The following is a 23,771-nucleotide window of genomic DNA, read 5'->3' as shown; positions in this document are numbered from 1 at the left end:
CCAGAATCCCAGGGAGAGCCCCTGTGACTTCCAAATGTGTGCAGAGCGACAGCAGGATCCCTGTGGCCAAGAAGACCCTGATACTGCCAGCAGTCTGCAAGCCACAGTACCTCTGCTGTGTGAACAGGAGCACTGGGCAGCTGCTGCCTCTGCTTTTGCCATGTGTTCGACCCCTTTCTTTGGCCACTTATGAATACACTTCCCCCTTCCTAGCCCAATCCGCCTCTGTTGTCCTTACCCACTACGTCGAGCTGGTAGGTGTGGTTGATGCTGCCATATCTGTTCTCCACGATGCAGGTGTAGTTGCCTTTATCGGATGGCACCACTGAGTCCATGATGATGCTCCAGGTGGCATACCGAACCTAGGGAGGCCAAGACAAAGCCAGTGCGGTGCAGTTATTATCCAACAGCTCTTACATCTGCTTCTCCTGAGAGCTCAGGCGAGCAGGGCAGGGCCCTGGCCAGGTCAGGGCTGCACTGGACACAACCTATGCCTTCTCCCTCTAGAGCATGTCAAACCCATCCCTGACCCCTTGCCCTGTGCCATGGGCAGGGCATGAATATCACTCTGAGGTCACCTTTTCCCTTTGCTTGCAAAAGGCCAGTAATCGTTCCCAGCTGTCCCAGGCTGGGCTGGCCACAGAGACAGCTGCATCTGGAAACAGATGTCGTCCGCTGAGTATGGTGGGCGCAGCCTGCCCCCAACCAGCCCAGCGTGGTCCTTTTCTCTTCTCACATGGCAGGAGCAGAGCTGCCCTGCTCTAAGGCATCCAGCACCCCCCAAACAGGCTGTTCCAGCCAGCACCACTAGCCAGGAGGCCTCTGCCCCCCAGCTCCCCCACTGCATACATTGGAGTCCAGAGGTCCCAGGGCAGAAGTCAGGATATCCAGGGAGCAGAAGTGGATGCCGTGCAATTCCAGAGGGCTTGTGGGCTGAAATCTGAACCATCCACCCACCAGAGGCTAAACCAGACTGCTCCCACACTGTCCTGGGCCTTTGGCCCTGGCCGGTCCAACTCTGAAAAGCCCGCAGCTCCCTCGCACCTCAGACAGGTGACTCCGAGCAGCGAGCTGTAATGAATGCTAGGATGTAATAAATGGAGCAGAGTTGTGACGTGGCTGAACTCCTGCTGTCTGTCCCTGGCAACTCAATAGACCTTGACGGGACACAGGCCAATGACTGGATTTCATTTGTGCAATAAAATGCATGAGTCAGACGCTGGTGAATAATCCAGCCCAGCTCACTGAAGGAGCGTGGAGCAGAGAGCTGACTCAGACCGCCTCTCCAGCAGGATGGGGACCGGGTCTCCCTGGAGACCTGTGGCTCTTAATCACGGGCAGAAGAATCTCGCTACGTGAGGCAGTGGTGGCTGCGGCCTGGGTCTGATCCAGCCACATGGTGCTCCCTGCACCTGACCCTGATTCCTGTCTGACTGGTGGAGTCACCAAGTGGGACCTCCTGCTACCAGGAGCTGACATAGGAGGGGGTCCCATGGTCGCTCAGATGCAGGAGGTTAAACCCAGCGACAGTTAAGAACGCCTCGTCCCCACCCATGGCAGCACCCGTGCCATTGAGCTGGTCTGCAAGCACCTTGCGGCGCATCAGCAGGCAGCGGTATTGCAAAGCAGGCATGCTAAGCCCTCCAGCTGCTCCAAAAATCCCTCAGGGCCCAATATTCAGGTCACTTCAGGCAGGAGAAAGCCAAAATTAGTGGCTGCAAAAGGCTGTCGGAGAGATGCAACGTCTCCACGGAGCTCCGTCACACTTAAACAGGAAAGGGTAATTAGCTGGAAATGGTGCAGAACCCCCTCCAGATTGGTTTGAAACTCGGGTAATTATCTGATGCGTGAACTGAGCCTCATTAAACCACTACTGATTCCTCCTGAGAGACTCTGGCCAGATGCTTAGGTTTCGGAGGAGAAGGAGGAAGGACAGAGCTTCCCTGAAGGCGCTCTGAGAGGTGCCCTGCTGATGCAGGGGTCTGGGCCACGGAGCAGCGAAGGCCATGCTGCCCTGCTGAATCCTTCAGCACCTCCGGTTCTCCTGGCAGCTCGGGAGAGGTGGTCCAAAGCCTGAGGACCGCACTGCAGCACCAAGTACTGTGTTGCCTTGGGCACTGTCATGGGTGCAGCCAGGTGATTTTCCTGCCTGTTCGGAGCTCAAAAACAAGGGAGAAGGGGTGCCCCAGAAAGCACAGGGTGGCTCTGCCAGTCAGGGCAGCTCCATGCTAGGTGGGTGACTGCCTGCTATGGTCTCTTCTGGCGACTGGCCACCCTGGGAGGCTGCTCTGCTGGCCCCAGCTCCCCTTCTCGCCACACAGCAATCGCACATAGGAATCAGAGATCTGCCCCTGCCTGGCTCCCTATGCACTTGCTTCACGTGCCTATTTTTCTCTGCTTCTGGATTCATAGACTCCTAGATGCTGGGGTCTGAAGGGACCTCAACAGATCATCGAGTCCGACCCCTGCCCTGGGCAGGAAAGAGCACTGGGGTCAGGTGCCCCCAGCCAGGTCCCTGTCCAGCGTTGTCTTGAAGACCCCCAGGGCAGGGGAGAGCACCACCTCCCTTGGCAGCCCCTTCCAGATTCTGGCCCCCCTTACTGTGAAGAAGTTTTTCCTGATGTCCAGCCTAAATCTGCTCTCTGTCAGTTTGTGACCATTGTTCCTTGTTACCCCAAGAGGCACCCTGGGGAACAGAGCATCTCCCATCCCTTGCTGCGTCCCCCTAATGAATGTGTAGGCAGCCACAAGGTCGCCTCTCGGCCTTCTCCCACGGAGGCTGAAGAGGTCCAGGTCCCTCTGTCTCTCCTCTTAGGAGTTCTCCTGTAAGCCCCTACCCATACGAGTGGCCTCCTCTGGACCCTCTCGAGTCTATCGACATCCTTCTTGAAGTACGGTGCCCAAAACTGGACGCAGTGCTCCTACTGCGGTCTGACCAATGCCGCATAGAGGGGAAGTATCACCTCCTTGGATCTATTTGTCGTGCACCTGCTGATGCACGATCGAGCACGGTTGGCCTTGCTGATGATTTCGTCACACCGACGACTCACGTTCATCTTGGAGTCCAGGACGACTCCACAATCCCTTTCTGCTTCTGTGCTGCTGAGAGGGTCACTTCCTAGCCAGTCGGTGTGCCGGATATTTTTGCGCCCTAGGTGCAGCACTTTGCGCGCGTCCTTGTCATACTGCATCCTACTGTGTACTGCCCGCTTTTCTAACCTGTCCAGGTCTGCCTGCCATCGTTCCCTACCCTCCGGAGTGTGCACTTCACCCTGCGCTTTAGTATCAACTGCAGACTTGGACAGAGCACACTTCACACCCACATCCAAGTCACTGATGCAGACATCGAAGAGTACAGGTCCGAGGACTGAGCCCTGCAGGACCCTGCTGCCCACGTCCTTCCAGGTCGATACCGACCAGTCTGCTACCGCTCTCTGGGTGCAACTGCTAAGCCAGTTTACCACCCACTGGACTGTGTAATCATCTGTCACAGCCTCTTAAATTTATTTCTGAGAATAGGATGAGATACCATATCAAAAGCCATGTTAAAGTCCAAGAAAACAACATCCACCTCTACTCCTGCGGCTAAGCGTTTTGTGACCCTGTCATAAAATGAAACCAGATTGGTCAGGCATGATCTATCTCCTATGAATCCAGGCTGGTTTTCCTGCTGCATTATTTGTCCTGCTGGACTTCCACAAATACGATCCTTAATAATCTTTTCAAAGACCTTTCCAAGGTTGGAGGTGAGACTGACTGGGCCAAAATTACTCGGATTCTCCTTCCTCGCCTTCTTGAAAATAGGCACCACCCTGGCCCTTTTCCACTCCTCTGGGACCTGACCCGAGCGCCATGAGCGCTCGAACAGCTGTGCCAGTGGTTCTGATATGACACCAGCCAATTCCTTCAGTACCCTCGGATGCAGCTCATCCAGGCCTGCCGACTCGAACACATCCAGTCCATCCAAGTGACACCGCACCAAGTCAGCGCCAAAGGTTGGTGAGCTGGTGTCCCTCTGATGCCCATCTACAAACCCATTAGGAGACTTGTCTTGAGCCCTGTTCAGGAACACCAAGGCTAAAAACTCATGGAAGAGCTCAGCCGTGTCCCCCCTGCCTGTCACTACTTGCTCCTGCTTGTTCAGTAGGGGTCCTATGCTGCCCTGCGCCTTCCTTTTACTCCCTACATACCTAAAAAAACCCCTTGGTCTGTTGTCTTTAATTTGTGTTGCCAGCCTCGGCTCTGTAGTTGCTTTTGCCTTTCTAACTGGCTCCCTGCAAGTGCGGGCCAAGTAGGTGTACTCCTCCTTGGTAGCTCACCCCTGCTTCCACTGCCTATATGCCTCTTTTTTGCCTTTAGCCTCCCCTGGATTTCCCTGTTTAGCCGTGGAAGTTTTTTGGCTCCTTTCCCCCTTTTCCCTCATACAAGGATAGTCTCCCTCTGTGCCTGAAGGATCGCTTCCTTCAGGAACGGCCACCCGTGTTGGACTCCCATCTCACCAATGCTCCTATTCTGCAGTGCGTCATTGACTACACTCCTGAGCACCCTGAAGTCAGCCTTCCTAAAGTCAAGCACTTCCACCCTACGACTTATCTTTCCCACCTTACGCCGTATGGTGAATTTGATTGATTGCTGGTCACTGTCCCCAAGATGCACACGAATCTGCAGCTCCCCTACCAGGTCTTCCCCCGTAGCCAACACAAAATCCAGTAAGGCATTGCCCCTGGTGGGACCATATACCTCCTGCGTTAGGTGAAGGTCCTGTACGCAGGTTAAGAACCTATGTGAACGGCTGGATTTGGCTGACCGCTCCTCCCAGCAGATGTCCGGGTAGTTTAGGTCCCCCATGACAACCACGTCCCTCGACCGCACGGGCTCCGAGAGCTGCCACAAGAATTCCAAGTCTAGATCTCCTCTTGGTGGGGTGGTCTGTAGCAGACCCCCACCGCCAAGTCCCTTTCCCCCACCAACTTCCATGTTTCCTAACCCACAATGCCTCAACCTTCTCCTCCTCTGATCCCATTTTGATTAGGGTAGATGTACAATGCTCTTTTACACAGAGAGCAAGCCCGCCCCCTTCCCTCCCTACTTTGTCCCTTCTGTACAACCTGTAGCCCTCAATGTGTACTGCCCAGTCATGGGTAGGGTCCCACCAGGTTTCCGTTAGCCCCACTAAATCAAAGTTATTATCTGCAAGCAGAAGGGTGAGTTCTTCCTGCCTGTTCCCCATGCTCCTAGCATTAGTATAGAGGCACTTGAGCCCTCCGAATGGTGCCTTTTGTGCCCCCCGTTCTGATGCCCAAAGGGCCTTTGGTACTTACCCGGGGTGTACTGCTGCATGTCTCGCATTTTGTCGGTTCTAGACTCTCTCCATCTCGTGCCTCCCCATCTCCTGTCATACTTAGTTTAAAGCCCGACATAGGAGGTCAGCCAACGGATGCAATGCCCTAATGCTCTCCAGCCATCCTGACCCCACAACCATCAAACTCCAAGGGCTGCATGGATAGGACGGCTTTGCAAAGCCATTTACCTCCAAGCACCGGGATCCCATCCCACAGCGTGTACCCTCCAGAGCACTTGACTGTGCCACGGCCCCTGGGCCTGTCTACAGAGATGAGTACCTTATATCCACCGATGCGGTGGTCAGGCTTGAACTCCTTGCCGTTCTTCAGCCAGCGCAGTGTGGGGTTGGGTGTCCCACCTGACGGGCACCTGAACTTCACCGTCTTGGCAGCTGGGACTGCATGAAGCTTCTTCTCCATCTTCTCAGGATATGTCCAGTATGGAGCCACGGCGTCTGGATAGAGACGGGCAACTCAGTGTGGGGGCTGGAAGGGATAACCCCGTGGACACTGCAGTAGGCTACGGGCACTTGGTACTCGGCTGCAGAGGCCGTGTGCAGGGCTTTGGCAGCAGGGGCACGTTGAGAGCGGGGTGCCTGCCTACCCCCACCCCATGCTCTGGGCCGAGCTGCAGAACGGAGCTCAGTGGCTGCCAAAGGGTGAACACCGAAATGTCCAGTAAAGGGGGAAAGAGGGACCAAGACAGCCCAAGTGGGAGCCCAGACATGCATGAGCTGTGGCTGCTCCTCTATCAGCTCTCCCCACAGGCCCCCTTAGCTGGAGAGTTTCCCAATGCCCTCCTGCCCCTACAAGGCAGAGGGGCTGCCCTGGGCCTGTCACGTACGGTACTCCTTGGTGTTGTCGGCCTCCTTCTCCTCAGAGGAGGAGTCATCATCGTCATCGTCATCCTCCGCCGATGGAAGGGCATCTGAAAGGGAAGACACGGGCTCCTGAATTTGACTGTCCCCTGTCCCTGTTTATCCCCTACAGCAGGGATGGCCTGTGTCCCTTCACCCTCCTGCCCTGGCCTGCCCCAGGGGTGAGCTCAGCTGTGAGCGTCCTGTGCCAGCTCGCCTAGGGACGCCTTACTGAGATGAGGCAGGGACAGGCCGGGACAAGCCCATCCCGGGAGTCTTTGCAGGGCTTGTTCCACCCACCAAAGAGATGCCCAGGGGGCAGCCAGTCTGGGGAAGCCATTCCTTCCTATCACACACGCAGCAAAGCAGGCAGGCACCTGCTAAGACAAGTCCCTCCAGGGCCCAGAGGAGCCAAACTCACGAAGGCAGACAGTTAAGAGCTGCGAATAATGCAGCTTCTCGTCCCCTCCCCTCTGGGCAGCGCTGGGTAAGGGTGAGACCTGATGCACAGACTCCTGGAGTGATAGCTGAGATCCTTCAGGCACGCAGCAACCCCACCGATCAGCAGGGCCATGTGTCCTCTGGGTCCAGGGGAAGGGGTCACGTGGACTGCACAACCCATCCCCATCCCACCCCTCCATGTCATGCAACATGCTGACAGCGCCCAGCTCACCAGCCATGGGTCTCTGGGCACCCCCAGCCTGGGCTAGGCTTTCTCAACATGTTTCATAGCTGCTAGGGGCTAGAAGAGACCCTACGGATCATCGGGTCCAGCCTCCCTCCGCTTGGGCAGGTCTGAGGCCCTGTCTTCCAAAAAGGGCCGTGACAGTGCCTCCACCCTGGCACAGTGACCCTTCAGGGTACAAGAACTACTGGCATAGATCACTTCAGTTAGCAAAATGCCATGCCAAACCACAGCTATTGCTAGCCTGGCTGCAGTCCCAGGTCAGGGAGCTTTAATCACAGACTGGCCTGGGCTGGGTCACTCACACCCAGACCTCTGGGCATTGGAAGGTCATGACTGTGTCCCTTTCCTGGCTCAGTAAACAAGTGACTGCCTGTGTCCTTCTGCACACGGTGGTACTGGCCAAGCCTGCCAGGAGGGGACAGCAGGGTGGGTCACAAAGGAACAGGGGCTGAGCTGAAGGCCAAGTCCCCCAGCAGCTGCGTGGGGTGGGGAGCTGAGCTGGCAGCGCATCTGAGATGTCCACCATTTGCTTCCAAAATGACCGCTCGCCCCCCTTTCTCCCGCCACTTGCTGACTCTGCTTTGGCAACAGCTGCTCAGGCGCCAGCCGCCCCTCCTCACAACACCGCCCCATTGTTTCAGGGTCAGATCTCCTGCGGAGGCTGGGTCTCCCGCGATCGCCTCCCGCACGGCTTGTGCCATACGAGGTCTGCACCCCAGGCCCGTGGGGCGCCACAGAAGGTAGAGCAGGGCAGCCCACGTAATGCACCGCAGGCCCAGAGAGACCCGGCTGGCTTTCCCTGCATGGAGGACAGCCCCCAGGCTGCCTTTTGCATGGCCACGATGGCAAGAGTTAAGACAGGCGCATGGGCACGCAACATGTTCCCAACTCTCCAGAGGTTTTGAGCCCAGTCAGAAGAGACCCCGAGGCAGGCAGAGGTGTCTGTGCTGCTGACCTACCCCTCTTTCCTCCGGGATCCAGCCAGCCCGGTAATGGCTCTGAATTCTTTCGCATGCACCTTCCAGCATCCTTTGGCCCTGACTGGGAAACAACCCAGCCAGTGCTGAGGACAGTGAAGGAAATGGCATCCGCATGGGTAGCTGACTTCATTACCCTTGTGCTCCTCCTGTCACACCACAGGAGGGCTGGCCCCATGGGGGAAGAGGCTGAAGCAACAGATCTGCCCCGTGGGACATCTGCCCATGGGTTGCTGGGGGAAGGGGGCTGCCCAACTCCTACAGCGACCATGGCAAGGAATCCAGCCCATTGCTAATGGGCAGCCGTGCAGTCTCGTGGCACAGAGAACGCATTAGCTTTTGCTGGAACGCCACGTGGCAGCTGGGGCCGTGGGCTGGTCGTGAGCAGGGGCTGGTGTTGGCTGCCCTTCACTTTGAAAACCTTAGGGCCCTTTGACCTCCGCTTCCAGACTCGCTCCGCTCCGCCAGAGCGGAGACACCTGTTCCATATGCGTTTGTGCACACACCCAAAGGTGTTTTGCACACGCACCCATTGCACAAATGCATCCACACACAGTTTATCTGCTTCCTGCTCTACAGCCAGACAGCTGGGCTGCATCTTCCCTTGGTGCCCAGCCCCAGGGCTGCTACGAACCTGAGACATTAACGGAGAAGTAGGTGGTCTCGCTCCCCGAGGGGCTGTTGGTCATGCAGGCATAGAGCCCAGAGTCCTCGGGCACAGCGTCCCTGACCTCTACCTCCTCCCCGGTGATGCGCGTGCGGTTGCTCTCCAACAGCTGGACTCCGTTGCGCACCCAGTTGATGCTCTGGACGTCATCCCGCAGCCGGCAACGCAACTGGAGGAGGTCGCCTGGGTGAGCCGAGTACGACTCCACATCAATTTTCGCTTTGGGCAGAACTGGAAGAGTTAGGAGAGAGAGAGAGAAATAGAGACAGAAGGGAACCATGCTGCGCAGGGGCCTTTATGGGGGGTTGTAGCGAGGGTCCGTGCCCAGCCAGCAATGGGCTGCGGCCAGTCAATCCAGCTGCGGTGCCAGGCATTGCATGAGGGCTGTGGCGGGCCTGAGCTGGGGAGGACAGAGAGCTGAGGAGCATTCAGCCCCTTTGCTAGTCTCACCTACCTGTTAGCTTGACAAGCGCAACAGCTGGCAGGCTGGGCAGAGCAAGGTGGTAGGGGCCGCAGAAGGGAAGAAGAGGCAGAGGTTAAAAGCAATGGCACCAAGATTAGAGCATTTCACTTCCATTTCATAACCCAGACATTTGCAAAGAGTCCAGGCTTGGCATGCGCCCTTTGACCTGTCCCCAAGCACACGCAGCCCTGCTGCTGCTGCTGTGGGGGAGACTGGTGACAGCCAGTGTTTTCAAAGGCAGGCAGGGCATTTGGAGGCCCAAGCTTAGGCACCTTGTGTCAGATGGTTGGGGCTGGAGCTGTCCTGAACAGCAGCCCTCTTCGAGGGGACTCTAGCTGGGTGCCCCGAATTACAGGCCACCTGAAAGCTTTGCCTTGTACGTGTCTCCGTCCCGCTCTCCAGCAGCTGAGAATCCCCCACCCACCTCACAGGCCGCATGCAGAGGCTACACTGGGACTGGTCTCCCCTTGCTTGCATTCCTGCAAAGCTGTGAGCAGGCAGGCAGCGAAGCAGGCCAGGGCTCATGCCGCCTGATCGTCACTTTGGTTAGAGCGTGTGGGGAGGGGGGTGTCGGTTAAGGGGGCTGCGTACAGACAGAAGCTGGAGGGGTGAATGCTTTTGCAGTAGGATGGCTGGGAAAGGTCAGGTCAGGGGAGCCTCCAGTGCAACAGGTGCCGGTCAGGGTACTCCATGTGCCCATCTCTATTGGGATGGGAAGGCTGCAGCTGCCGTCCAGCGCAGCATCTGCTGGAGCAGCACAAAGCTTCTTTCTCTTCGATCCCAGACTCTCCTCCTCTATTTGATCTATCCGCTCCCCACTACATGAGCTCCCATCTGACCACTCGTGGGGCGAAAGGACGGGCCTTGCGGACGGCGTCCCACCCCCTCCTGCCTGCGAGGCCGTGGCTCAGAGATCTCTCTCCAGGTCCATGTCCAGCATTCCTGGGCATGAGCCCATGGGGACCTCCACCTTCGGAGCAGCCACCTCCTAGCTCCAGGGAAGCTTCAATGCTGCTCAGGATGGCTCCAGTGTAGAAGCAGCACCTGAGGCTGCCTGAACGCTGCGTCAGAGCCGGTCGTCTCTCATTTGAGAGCAGTGCTACCAAGGACCAGAGGCAGCATGGAGACCCACTAGCTCCTGCTCCCTGGCCCCGAGCACCAGGAGCAGCCCGGGCAGGGGAGACTTCGCTTTTAGAGCCGCGCTCCTCCCAGGTGCTGCAGCTCTGTGTTGGTCTCCCAAAAGGCCGAGCCTTCTCCCTGACGAGACTCTGTGCAGATCTGTTCAAGGCAGTGTAGCTCCAGGACATGGGAGTGGAAAGGCTGCAAGGGGGGGGGCAGAACCTGGCCGTGTCAGGGAGAGCTGCCCCCTTTGTCACTGGGGGGCTCGGGCTAGGTCTCCAGGGCCCAGTAAGCTGGTTGCAGTCCTGTAGTCAGTCTCTGAATGGCTGAGGATGACCCTCCTCAACACCCTGCCAAGACCCCAGCATCGGTCCCGCTCCCACCTGCCTGCCCGGCCTTCGGGTCCCTTCACTGGGCAATGTGGAACCTGCGAGCAAGCCCTCCAAGATGACATTGTCACAGCGTGTGCACCCATCACACAGGCAAGAGCTGTTTGGCTGTACTATTAGCAATGCGCAGTCGTGCCCTCCCTCCCCCCGGCACCAGTTCAGCAGGGGCATCGGTGCGGGCCGCATCTCTCATCTCAGTCCCACACTTAGCAAGCTGCCTTCCCCGACAGCCAGCTATGCATAGAGCTGGCAGGCAAGCAGCATGCTACAGGTGGCTTATCAGCTCCAAGCCCCTGGAGCTCCCAGGGAGGCAGCCAAACACTGCGGACATCAGACCCAAAGCCTGGGCCAGCGAATCTGGCAGTGCAGCAATGACAGCACAGCAAAGAAAAAATATTCACTTGCCACAGAGAGCTCAGAGAAACCCACAGGCCTTGTCCCCACCACAGCACTACTCGGGGGCTCTTGCAATCCTGCCGCTACCTCGTTTACCCACTGTGGCCCAGCCTGGCCAACGCCTATCCAAGCAGGTGCAACCACTTCACTCTCTTCCAGGTCTCTCAGATCAGCACAAAGGGCCGTCTGCTGCTCTCCCCAGGAAATGGTAGTCCAGGTGGAGGCAGGAGAGTCTTTTGGGTAAAGGGCGAGTGACAGCAGTCACAGCACATACCTACAGGCTTCACCTGGGGGACAAGCAGGCTTCTTTCCAGGGACAGGGACCCTGAGGAGGAGAGGATCAAACCCAATGTGAGTGCAAGGTAAAAAAGCAGCTGCTAGCCTAACTCCTACTGACCATGTGCTCTGTGCTAGAGGAGTTCAAAAAGGGAGGTGGATGGAAAATCAAAATCCACCCAAGCCAAGGACTCCAGCAGAGATGATCTGGAAACGTTTAAGCATCAGCTGAGCTGGTACATGCACGCGCATGTGCATGCACACACACACACACACATGTGCATCTCCACTGCTGTGCTGTGGAAGCTGAATGGGAAAGGGAGATGCCCACTCAAATACCACGCCTGCCCAGTGTTACTGGGCAAGGAGGGGTCTTGCAGGCGTCCACACCCGCTTCCAGGACTCAGACTGCACCCGGGGGTGCGTGGAGCTTGCCACCCGCTGGCCACTCCCATGTTCTCATAGGAGAGGCAGCATGGCCTAGTGGTTCTGGCATGGGCCCCCAGAGCACATTTGCCTTTTGGGGGCCCTGTGTCAATGTTTGGGGACATCCACGCCCCAGCAGCCTTGAGACTGCTCCAGACTGTTTCACCTCATTGCATTAGAGTTGGGGCCCCGAACTGCCCCACTGGCACTGCCCTGACACCAGCCCGCATGGCTGCAACCTCAGAGCCTTTTGTCCTGCTCCCAGCTCTCCAGCCACTGTTTGAACCTGCCTGCACATGCTCTTGAACCAGCTTAGCCAAATCAATGCACACCCCAGAGCTCAGAACTGGCTCTGCTGGTTTAAGGGTCCATACACAAAGCTGTACTAGTTGAACCCAGGCCTAACTAATTAACTAGATGATATGCATGAGGAAGTTGCACCCGTTTAACCAAACTTAAGCCTATGGTTTTATATAGCTTTACTGGTGCAACTCCTTCTTTGGACAATGATTCTGATTTAACTGGTTCCTAGTAAACTTCGGTTAAGCCTAGATAACAACATTGACAAGAAACATGTGCACCGGTCTTGATGAATGGGTTTACAATGATACCTTTAATTAAACTAGAGCAATTTGGCATGTACAGACCCTAATTTGTCTGGCCTGTTTTAGGGCAGAGCCTGTCACCACATTCATGTACAGCACTTTGAATAGTAAGGCCCTGACCTTCTCAGCTGGGGCCATTTTGGCTCCACTGTGATGCTATATAGCAGGGGTGGGCAAAACATGGCCCACGGGCCAAATGCAGCCTGCCAGGCCATTTTATCTGGCCCGCGGGGCCCCTAAAAATTTAGAAAATTAATATTTATCTACCCCTGGCTGCCTGTCACGTGGCCCTTGATGGCTTGCCAAAACTCAGTAAGCAGCCCTCCGCCCAAAATAATTGCCCTCCCCTGCTATATAGGGTTGCCAACCCTCCAGGATTGCCCTGAAGTCTCTAGGAATTGGATATAACTCTGCAGGAGACTAATGAGAGTCACCGGGGAGATGAAATGATCAGGCAGTCATTAAAATAAATATTAAATCTTGAATCTGATTAATACAGCAGTCCAGTGGGTTTTTTTTAAATGTAATAGTCACATGCGTTTGCCTTCCTGATGTAAAGTCTATGCACCGTAATCCATAACCGATAAACTCAACCACGTGGGCATGTTCGTGTTGTGTCGCGGGCACGTGGCGTTCCAGAAACCTCCCAGAATAGATGCAAACGCAGTTGGCAACCTTAGATGCTAATAATATTTTGCTATTAAGAAAATGTTTGCGTGGGGGTTTTTGTTGAGGCGTTCCTTTATTTCTGGCCTGCATGGGCTGTTTTGGAAAACAACTGAAGAACAGCCCAAATGCTTCCATGATTTTTTTTTTTTTTTTTAAATCGTTAAGCAAAAAGAGGCTTTTGGGGCACATTTCCCCATTCTACTGCAGCGCTGTAAATGCCAAACTCAAGGACAGGGTGTGTTGGTGTGTTATCCGTTTATCCCTAACACGAGGTTTTTTAACATGGGCGTTCTAGCCTGACATCAACCCTCTAAGTGATTAGGGAAACCAGTCTTGTTTTTCCAAGTTGCTTCCTTTGGTCTCTTACAGCCTCATAAAATATGCATTCTCAGTAGCTTTGTATTTCAAATGATTAGTCACAGGCACCTTGCAGGACAGAGACAATACAGTTGGGATTTCCCACACCTCTCCATACTCCGGCCCCAGAGGACTCAGCATCATTGTGCTCTTTTATCTCTGCCCCGATCTCCTTTCTAAAAGGGAGCAAGATTGAAGCAAGAAACAGAGCAAACCGAAGGAACAATACTCCATGCCAAGATAGCGCAGGACCCCCAGCTATCTCCTTCACTCCTAAACTGTGTTCAAATCTGTTCCCCGAGCGTGGACTGAGCAGGGCAGTTTCCCTCCTGCCTGTCTCACGCAGACTGTCTCTTAGACAGGAGAATAACTGGCAGCGGCCTGTGGCCTGGTTTTCAGAGCTGCCAAGAACACACGGCCTTCCTGGGTGCCGAGGAAGAGCGGCGAGTACTCAGTCCTCCTGGAGCCAACCCTGATGGTTGTGCTTTTGTAACCCTCTTGCTGCGGCTGCTCCTTATAGAGTCCGGTTTTGGCTAGCTTTATGCCACGTCCATTCGACTGAGCCCTGCGCCTGCCATCTGCGGAGAGACGAGGGGGAGCTGGGGTTCGTTCTTGAAGCTCGTAGGCTGTTCCAGCGTTGCCAGCTGCAGTTATGTGCGGTCATCTAGTTGCGGGTCTGCTGGGAGATTCAAAGTGGGCATCGCTGGCGACTTCACGTTCCCAGCTCCTGTCGGAGATGTCTTTTCCAAGAAAGCAGTGGGCCAGCATGAGTCGACCTCTAGCTAGGAAGAAGGTGCTCCGGGCCAAGAGAGCATAGCGAGTCCAAGTCATTGCATGGTTTTGCTGGCTCGGGGAAGGGAGAGAGTTCACCAGCCATGGCATTAGCCTGGGGCAAGCTGCTGGTGAGGCACTGTGTCTCCACGTACGGCTCAGCTGGCCCTGCAGGACTGGCACCGAGACGCTTTGTGGGGGGAGAAACAAGTTTTTGGAGACAGCACAACTTGGAGATGGTGGGTCTGCTGCACCTGAGTCCAGAGCGGTACGGGCAGCATCCCACAAGCAGGGGCATGGTCTGAACACACGTGAGCAGGGCGCTGGTGAGAGCACCTCTCGCTAGGCTAGGCTCCTATGGAGGATTTGCATTTCACAGGCTGCTTTCAGATTTCTCCGTTCTCTTCTCCCCTTCCTCGGAGCAGCTCTGCAACTGGGAAGGAGGGCTGCGTGGGGACCCTGGCCAGATCTTATTTCAAAGTCAATAAAGCCCCTCCTCCATCACCTTAAAGTCGAAGGCTGTTTTACATTAACTACTGATGAGGCGCGGGTGCAGAGGCAGGACGTGATGGACAGGGCTTCTCTCTGAGCCAGGGGTGATGAGGGAGGGGAGTCAGAGGCCAGGGCAGGATGCTGCCCTTTGCTAACCCAAAGCACATCTCCAGCACTTAGGAGGGAGGCTGACAACAAGGCATGGTGGGAACCCGCAGAAAATGAATTCACAGGCTAATGAGCATGTCCAGGTTAACTCACCCCATGGGAAGCAGAGGAGCTGGGACAGAGCCTCAGGACCAATATAATCCCATGAGGTCAGGCCACTTCATTGAAGGCACAGGAGGAAGGACAGCTCTGTCACCAAAGCGGCTTCGTATTCTCATCCCTCACCCCCCGGCAGTCTCCTCCCCGGAAACACAGTATTACAGCCCCTGAAAGAGGGGTGCAGGGCATTTGGATGTGCCCTGGGCACGCAGCCAACTGTACGCACCGCCGTGCGAGGAGGTCACGTGCGAGAACCCTTGTGCTGTGCTCCAGCGTGGTTCAAGGAGCGCAGGTCAGAGGACCTAGGCAGGACTCTGTGGGGCAGATGGGCAAAAAGGGGGAAGGAGATTTCCCTGGGCTCCCCTGTAGCCAGCTCAGCTCTGGTTATGTGAGCATCAACACGCTTGCAGCGCCAACCAGGTGCCACCCTGTAAAGACACCGTGTGTGCCCACAGCTCCCCAGACGAGGTACTTTGCTGGTTCGTCCGCCAGAGCCATCCAAGCCCCCGTCCCTTCCCCGGGCACCAGCCAGGGATATGAGCTGCGCTGCTGGCTTGCCCTGGGTGCATATTAATTAAGGTGAGCTCCTGAAATGGCTTTCAGAAATACTCCTGCTCTGTAACCTAACAAGCCCACAGGTGTGGCCCTTGGCACTGGGGGCAGAGCCAGAGGGCGGCTAGCCAGTGCCACGGCCTGCTCAGGTCGCTCTCCAGCGCACCAGCAGCCCCCTCTGCCAAGGGTGCAACAAACCTCAAACTCCCAGCTGCTCTCCCCGGACCTCAGTCTTTCCTCCTATTGTGCAGGAGGTGCTGAAAACGTGACGTGGGCCCTTCCCAGCAAGGCTGAAAGGTTCTTGAGGAACTGCACGCTCGCATGCTAATGCCCCAGGGAGAAGGCCGCTAAAAGCAACCTGCAGGTTTTAGGGAGATGTAGGAGCAGGGAGACGCACAGGGCACTGCCGGGTGCAGACCCAGCTCTGTTTTGGAGGAAAGGGCCATGGGGGGGGCACCAAATGAGATTCTGGGAGGCCTGGAGCCATGGCAGAGCAGCTGAATTAACGGTGCTGCTGTGAAATGCCAGTCGGAGGACCCCCACCCTGCCCCTTTCCATTCACTCTTGGCTGGGCAGCCCAGCACACATGTTCAGAGGTGCTCCTATCTGCCCGGGCTCACTGGTCGGCAGCAACTCATTTACAAGCAAGGCCCGAGTCCTCGGAGCCCAGGGACCTCCCCCAGGGCACTTGCAGAGCGCTACTGCCCCTTGGGGAAAGAAACATGTCCTTGAAGCCAAATATACAGTCTCGAGAACATCAGCCTGGGTTAGCACATCCCTTTCTAGTTCCCCTTACCCAGCAAGGATAGTCTGGGTCTTCAGAGTCGCATGCGAAATGGCTATGGAGCTGGAGGCATGGGCAGCTTGCTGGGTGGGTCAGAAAAATCCATGCTGCTCCTAAGTGCCCTGTAGCATCGGTGTGCAGAGGGGGCGCAAAGCCGGGGGCCTGAAGGAGCCTTCCACCACAGCAGGGACTCTCTTCTGGCCAGCTCCCTAGACAAGTAAATCCGCCCGCCCTAAATCCCCTACCAAGCACCAGAGGCAGTGCCCGCTTTGGGTGCTGCAGTGTTACCGTGCCCCAAGAGGTGGCCGCTGCATTATGTCCTGCAGTGGTTTGGGTCCTCCTCCCAGCTCCGGGGCTCGAGCAGTTTTTACAGTGATGGGAGGCTCTCCAAGTCTGAGAGCATTACCCCCCAACCCACGCGTGGGCCCTGGCTGTGCGAGCCCGCCCAGGCGGCACCTCCTGAACCGCCATCTGCAGAAAGCTCTGCGTTGTGCCCAACTGGCTCAGGAGCGAGCGAGCCTCCGTGAGCTGTGCGCGCCAGGGGCAGGGGAGATCCAGGGCCTGAAAGCTAGTTTGCAGGCAAGGCTGCACACTCCCAACTGGACTGTAGCTAGAGAAGGCCCAAAGCAGCCAGGTGCTGGGCTCCAGTGCGCTCTCCTTAATGCAAACCTGTCTTAAAAACTACTCCAAGTCTGCGGGTGTAACTTGAGCTTCCCGGTCTGTTGGCTGCGGGGGAGAGCTCCAGCTCAGGGCCCAGGCTGGGGCTAGGGAGCGTTTGCAGCCTCGGGGGGAAACCTGCAAGGGGCATTTGTGGCCCCAGGGGGAGGAAGGACACGCACTTCGAAACAAGCCCAAGAGTCCACGCGGGACGTGGCGGCCCTGCCCTGCACAGCGGGTTTACGGTCCGACTCCCAGCTTTGAAACGGGAGCAAACCCCGGAGTTTTGCCCAGCGAGTTGGAGCCAGATGGCGAACGTCACTCGGTTCATATAACCGTCACCGGCTCCCCGGGCGAGGGGAGGATGGGTGCGCGGGGGCGAGCTGTGCTCCCACCCCCTGCCCAGCCAACCTCAAAGGCAGAGGAGCGAGCTCCCGGCACCTGGAGCCGTGGGAGATGCATGGCAGGAGAGCGCAGGGAAAGGCGCAGCGCAGATTAACCTTTGGCCCTCCAGCATTCAGCCCGGCTCTCCATGCGCCCTCGGGGCTTCTCTCTCTCTCGCTCTCTCTTTTTTGGAAGGGTTTTGCATGCAAATGGGCCCGGTGCCAGGCCCGGCCGTCGGAACGGAGAAATCCTGCATTCAGCCGGCCACAAAACGCCGCAAACTGCTGTGTTTGCCAGACTGATTGCAATAAAGCAGCCAACAAAGAGATGCAGGGAACAATAAAGAGCTGAATGGCTTAGATCAGCAGGTCCTCTCGCCCGTTGCTGTGGCAACCCCACCAGGGCTTAACTAAAGGTATTTCCTGAAGAAAAAGCGCGCACACATGCCCAACAGCTCTGCTAATCCCAACAGGAAGCGCTTACCGGGCATGTGGGGATTGGCTTCTTTCTTATTTAAAAAGTTTCTCTCTCTCTCTCCTCCTTTCCCCCCCTTCCTGGCCTTTTTTCCCTTCAGCCTGCCTCTGTGCGCTGGGCTGGGGGGCCCTCCCCGCTCACAACACCCCCCCGCCAGCGATGCACATGGCGAACTGGCTGCACTGCTGCGGCAGGGGAAGGGGGATCCCTATCATCCCGCCCACGCCGCAGCGCCCCAAACAGCTGTCCCCGCCACGCTCTCTGGGCATTGCTCAGCCTGGTGGGCATTGCCCCTTGCCCTGGCTCAGCTTCGGGGGCTCTTGTGTGCCTGAGCAGGCCAGACAGCTGGGGAAATCCAGAGCCCCCCGTGGCTAAGAAGCTGCTGAGACCTCACAGGACCACAAAGGCAAAAGCCACAGGCCCGAGGGAAACGGATGTGGCACTTGCAAATGGGGGCACTTTACATAGCAAACAGCCCCGAGGAGGCTCATGGCACACCTGGAGAGGCTCGGGGATGCTCTGGAGCAGGGGACAGCAGTGCCCCAAACACCCGCAACCTTGGCTGATCCTTGTTGTGGCGTGCAGCCTGGGCCCCTTCCCTGGCATGCGGGCGAGAAGCAAAAAGCCTTCACGTGCCACGCTCTGGCACACGTGTCGGGGGTGGCCAACCCCCTGCTCTGTCGGGTGGAGGCTGCCTCCCGCATGTGAGGGCTGTGCCGTGGGCAAGTTTGCTGTGTACACCCTTCAGGCAGCCTGGGGGCAAGGGTGCTGCTCCCTGCCGCCTCGCCCAGCTGGATCCAGACATCCTTTGCACTCCCAGCTCCGGGGACATCCCAGCTGCTCTCCAAAGGGGTCTTGTGTCCTGCAGGCTGCTGGCAACAATGGCTTCACTCCAGTCTTGCATGGACATAAAGCCAGGCTCGTGGCACTGCTGCACCAGAGGCCACGCGGGAGATCCTGCCAATCCATGCTCCAGTGGGGGAAGGCAACTGCTCCCCTCCCTGCACGGCCCCTAGCTAATCAGTCACTCAGGCTTGTGGCAGGAGGAGCAGAGCCAGGGACATGGGGTTACGCAGATACCAAGCAACCTCAAAACCAGGCGAAGCCTCTGCAAACCCAAGGCCTGCTCCCAGCTGGACAAGGAGAGGAGCCAACCGAAACAGGACAAGAGGGAGCTGCAGGAGAAAGGGAGCAGCAGATGCCCTCCGTGCCATTCTGCTCCCCTTCCTAACACAGGCCCGCAGGATGGCACCATGGAGAGCCGGGAGCTAGGACGCCCTTCTGGGAGCGGAGGGACGCGCTGCCATTTGCTGTTGCAATTGGAATGATTGAAAACTGACTTGCAGAGAGCAGGTGCGGCTTGGTCCATGCCACACAGCAGGGATCTCCCCTGCCTCTGACTCACGGCTGACGGGTCCTGGGGCAGCCAGGAGCTGGAGTACTGACTCACAGCCGCAGACGCCCTGCTGTAGTTGGAAAGGGAGGGCTGGGGCCCAGCGAGCTCCCTGGAAGGGGTCCAGACCTGAACAGCTTGTGCTCCATGTTCCCAGCTCCTTGAGAGGCCCCCTGCTTGTTCCCTTCCCTGCAAGCCCTCTCCTGCATGACAGCAATTCCCTTGTGCCCATCCAAGGGAGATGGGCACAGTGCCCCATTCGCAGAGCCTGGTTTGCACTGCCTTGAGTCCCTGTGCAGGGCCCTTGCTGAAGGTTCACTGCTGTTGCTCTAAACCTGATCCCTCGGCCCCTCTCCCCCTGACCCCGCCTGGGGAATTGCAAGTTGTAAAAACAGTGCCCCAGCTGCTAAGTCTGACCTCTGACCCCTGGGCATGACTGTGTGATAATGGCTCCCCCACACTCTTCTTCCCCTGGAGCTCAGCCATTAATCACAGGCCCAGACACAAACCGCAGCTCGCTGCATCCTGCCTGCACGGCCTCGGGAGCTCCTCGGGCCATGCTCTGCTGGCCGCACCATCAGGCCTGGGGGAATCCATGCTGCTCCTCCAGCCAAGATACTGCATAAGGGACAGCTGGTCTCCATCCTGGGACATTTCCATGCAAGGTGCTGGTCCCTGAAGGCACCCTGAGGGGCAGCAATGCACCCAGCTGCTGCAGAAGCTGGTGCCAATGGCCTCAGGAGCCCTGCACAGTCAGATTGGTGGCCCGCTGGGAAAACAAGCCCCCAGCACCTCTGGGCAAGCATCAGAGGGAGGTGCTGAGGCCCAGGACTATACCCCTGACCCTGGGCAGGCATGCAGGGCAGTGCAGGGTTGCAAGCAAACAGGGCCCCTGGCCATGCTCAGCCCCTTCCTACAGCCTGTCCTGTGCACCCTGCCACCCCTACCTGGCTGAGAGAGAGGCGGAGGAGTGAAGCCCCAGACCATCGGGGAAAGGCGAGGAGGCCAGGGTGCTGGAGCTCCCCAGGGGCAGTGGGCGGCTCGTGGCTGGGGTCCAGGTCTCAGCTCTCACCCCTCCAGCCTGTAATGCCGGGACAGGAATCCTTTCTCTGCCCGTGCCGCTTTCCAGAGCAAGGACAGGTCGGTCCGTACTAGGCCGAACAATGAATGCTCATGCCCGGTGCTTCCAAATCGCACAGTGCCCAATGCCACGGAAATCGGGGCACTTCGGTAGGTGCCTTAGATGGACTTTAAATACACAGAGCAGCCAGGCCCTGGGGCCAGAGAAATGGCTGAGGCGGGAGCACACACCAGGGAGGACAATGGCACGTAGGAGAAACCCTCCCCTCTGCGAGCTGTGCAGGTTCCCATTGAACTGCAAACAAAGGCTGGCTTTGTGAGGGAGACAAGCCGTCTTGGCTCTCCCTGTGCACAAGACACTTTACCACCTCCCAACCCAGGCAGCTCTAAAGTGCAGTAAGTGCCCATCAGTGTTGTATTTGCTGCAGATTTTGCAGTGAGAGGAGAGAGCTGGGACAAAGGCGCGATTTCTGCCTACCCAGCCCTGTGCAGGGAGAGGAGCAGCAGCACTGGATGGATATTTTCCCAGGCAAGCACCGCAGACTGCTCAGTCTGGGGACAAGCAACTGAGATGCTTCCACGATGGGAGCAAGCCAAAAACCCAGCGCAGGGAAGCCGCTGTTGGTCCACACGCAGTTGCTTGCGCTCTCCAGACTGCAGCGGCTGAGGCCGTAAAACACAGCACCGCCATGCTGAAACACGGGCCGCGCCACGGTGCCTGCCGACTGCCCAATCTCCATTAGCAGCCAGCACGCACCGGCTGCTGTGGCCTCCCCCAGGCTCCAGGCAGGCTGCACAGCACCTCCTGGCCCCACATGGCTCCTCCTGTAGCTTGGGCAGCAGTTTCAGGGAAAACACTTTTTTTTTTTTTTCTGTTTTTTTGCACCAGTCCTGGAAGCACTGCAATACCAGGTCAATGCATGGAGTGGATGGAGCACGCTCCGGTTCCACCACCCAATACCAAAAAGAATCTGCTCAATATAGACCTCCTATGGAGGACATATCAGAGACAATTACCCTGGGGAGCTCGCCTACGTGGTCACGCTGCTTCCCTTGCCAGGTAAAACTTTTTTTTTTTTTTCTGTTTTTTTTGCACCGGTCCTGGAAGCACTGTTATACCAGGTCAATGCATGGAGTGGATGGAGCACGCTCCAGTTCCACCACCCAATACCAAAAAGAATATCAGTGAGTGTTATGCATCTTGACACACGAAAAGGGAGGATGGTGTGGCCTGCAGTTCTTCCTGCCGGGGTGCTGGGAGCCTTTCCAGTCCCACCGCTGCTGGGGCGGAGTGGCAGCGATGGTGAGAACACGCCCAACCGAAGCCATTGGGCAAACGCTTTTGAGCAAGCCCAGTTCCTTGGGGAGGCAGGCAGCATTCAACCCAGCTCCACCCCGTGCAGCAAGCCAGGGCCCAAATGGAGAGCAGAACCCAGAGGGCCTTGGGGCTTGGCTTTTAAATCGGTGCCTAAGTCCCTCTGCTGGCATCTGAATGCACAGCCAGGTTATCCAGAGGACTAAGCAGCTCCTGCTATAGCCTCATGGACCTCTGTGCTTCATCCCCATCGCTCAGATATGTATCCTACCCTGCAGCCACCCTTTGTCCAAACGTGCTTCACTGATCAGACCCCAGCAATAAAAGCAAAGACCCTGTAGGTGACCCTGAAAAGGGCTGGCTTTCCCTGTGCTCACCCTGGCAGAGACTGGAGCCAACATTTTATCTGCAAGCGGGAAGTGAAACATGCCGAGACGCAGATTTTGTTGTCCCCCCATCCAGCTGGGCATTTTAGGGTCTTTCCATAGCAGCAGCTGGGCCTGGCTAGATGTAGCTGCTTCTGCTTCCCAGGGTGCTGGCTGCACCCAGGTTGGATGGAGACAATCTCTGCAGCCTCCTAGCACAAGGCAGGCTCCAGGGCTTTGTACATGGCTGTGTCAGTGAGAGGGCGACCGTGGCGCAGCCTGGGGCTGAGGAGGCTTTTGAAGGTGCTATCGGCCCTTGAGTAAGCCCAGCTCCTCTCCCTGGGCCACTGGCTACAGCAAACCTACAGCTCAATGGTTTCTTCCAATGCCGTGCAGGGAGCAGGGGGGCCTGGGGAGGAGGAGGAGGGAGCTTTCCTGGAATCCTCATTAAACTTTCAAAGGCTCGAGAGCCCCGTGGCCTCCCGCCTTGCCCTGCCCCCACTGCAGGCTGTTAGCGTGGCATCCCTTCCCTGCAAACACATGGAGAGAAACTGCAACTAGCCTGGGCCCAGGAGGGTGACAAATAAACCGCCAGGTCTGAACATTAACATGGTCACCCATATGCAATGGCTGGTCCAAGGGCAAAGACAGGACAGTCACCCCGAGCCCAGCACATGCGCTGTGCCTGTGCTTCATCCGGCCCGTGGCTGGGTCTGAGAAGTGTGAACAGCAGCTTCCCATACAGCCCCGTTCACAACACTGCTGGGCCTTGCTGTGTGATGGCAAAGGTGGCCTCCAGCTGCGAGGCCAGCTTCCTGCATGCAGCAGGCGGCCTGGGAACAGTGTCTCACTCTGCCATGCTCCAGAGCTCCTGCCCCGGGAAAGACGGGGGCCAAACCAGTCTGCGTGCCAGTGCCAAGAACCCACTCGCATCTGGGATCCTTGAAGGAGACAAAGGGGAGGGGGCACTGGAGCTCAGTGTGAGGATCTCCACCGTACTCGACGCATAGGGAGGGCATGGGGAGGAGGGGGCACATGCCCCCCCACCCCTCCGAGATTGCCCACAGGTGGTCGCCACTCACTCCCACTTGCCACTGACAACCAGCAGTGTCTGTGGGCGGTCCCCACTTGCTGCTGGCCACCTCCCCCTGCTGCCGCCACTGCTGCGGGCAGTCCCTGCTCGCTGCCATGGTGCCCCCCAAGTCTCGGGAGGCACCAATCGTTCATGATCCCCACATTTGGGACTGGCACGCAGCTCGCTTCCAAGGAGACCAGCCTGAAAGCTCCAGCACAGCTAAGCACCGCCTTTCCAGCACAACGCTGCCGCCACCAGCCCCCCTGCCCATCGCACCCCATACCCCACCTCCAGCCATCAGCCACAAACACCCCAGTCACTGACCCAACAGTCCATACTGCAGAGACATGTCAGCACCGGGGCCTGCTCTGCACAATCAGAGCCCGTTTTGTCTGGCATCCAGCAGATGCCAATCCCACAGTACCCTGGGGTTTGGGTGGGAGGCAGAGGAGGGGGGAGAGTAAGCCTTAACTAGAAAAAACACCCCACAAAACAGACATTCTTGTGTAATTAAAACCAAAATGCACTACGTCAGAAATCCTGTGCAGTGGTGACCAGTCTGTTTATTCTCTGCCTCACCAGGGGGAAGACTGATGCTTTGAAATGCTATAACGTTACTGGATGTTTGGGGGCTGGCTGTCTGCAGGGCCCAGGCTGGTATGGTTTTGTGTGGGCCAGTCATACATGTCCGTTACACCTCAGCATCCCCTTGGGATCCAGAAAATGACTGGGATGGAGGTGAAACAACCACCTCCTGGCCTTGCCAGAGAGAAGCAGGCTACCAGGGCCCTTGTTCCCTGCTCCTGGCAGGCCCTTGGAAGGGGTTGTGGCAATGCAGCACAGCCCAAGAGTCAAGCCAGTTCTGTGCACTGGTGATTAAAACCAAGTGGCAAGCTCTGGGTAGGAGGATGTGGTCTCCAGCCCCAGGCCA

The 23,771-nt window shown here is 57.2% G+C and overlaps 1 protein-coding gene and 1 pseudogene across 9 annotated transcripts in view; both read right to left on the bottom strand.

The window, feature by feature from the left end:
• FGFR1 (fibroblast growth factor receptor 1) overlaps positions 1 to 23,771 on the bottom strand; it is a 54,203-nt gene that overhangs the window by 19,105 nt on the left and 11,327 nt on the right. For 6 of the 9 annotated variants that reach the window (XM_090053292.1, XM_090053297.1, XM_090053296.1 and 3 more), the window contains exons 3-6: positions 8,499 to 8,762; positions 6,187 to 6,270; positions 5,622 to 5,797; positions 239 to 362 (exon numbers count right to left, since the gene is read on the bottom strand). In XM_090053292.1, the coding sequence (XP_089909418.1) occupies positions 239 to 362; positions 5,622 to 5,797; positions 6,187 to 6,270; positions 8,499 to 8,762 (648 nt within the window). The remainder of the gene's footprint in view (positions 1 to 238; positions 363 to 5,621; positions 5,798 to 6,186; positions 6,271 to 8,498; positions 8,763 to 23,771) is intronic. The other 3 variants (XM_090053299.1, XM_090053300.1, XM_090053301.1) reach the window with 1 other exon arrangement.
• Positions 20,961 to 21,115, bottom strand: LOC149862275 (U2 spliceosomal RNA; annotated as a pseudogene).

This window comes from Crocodylus siamensis, chromosome 6, assembly GCF_052110815.1.
Source record: "Crocodylus siamensis isolate JL-2025a chromosome 6, ASM5211081v1, whole genome shotgun sequence".
Lineage (NCBI taxonomy): Eukaryota > Metazoa > Chordata > Crocodylia > Crocodylidae > Crocodylus > Crocodylus siamensis.
The sequence above is the reverse complement of the archived record's forward strand: the minus strand, read 5'-3'. Positions and strand labels throughout refer to the sequence as shown.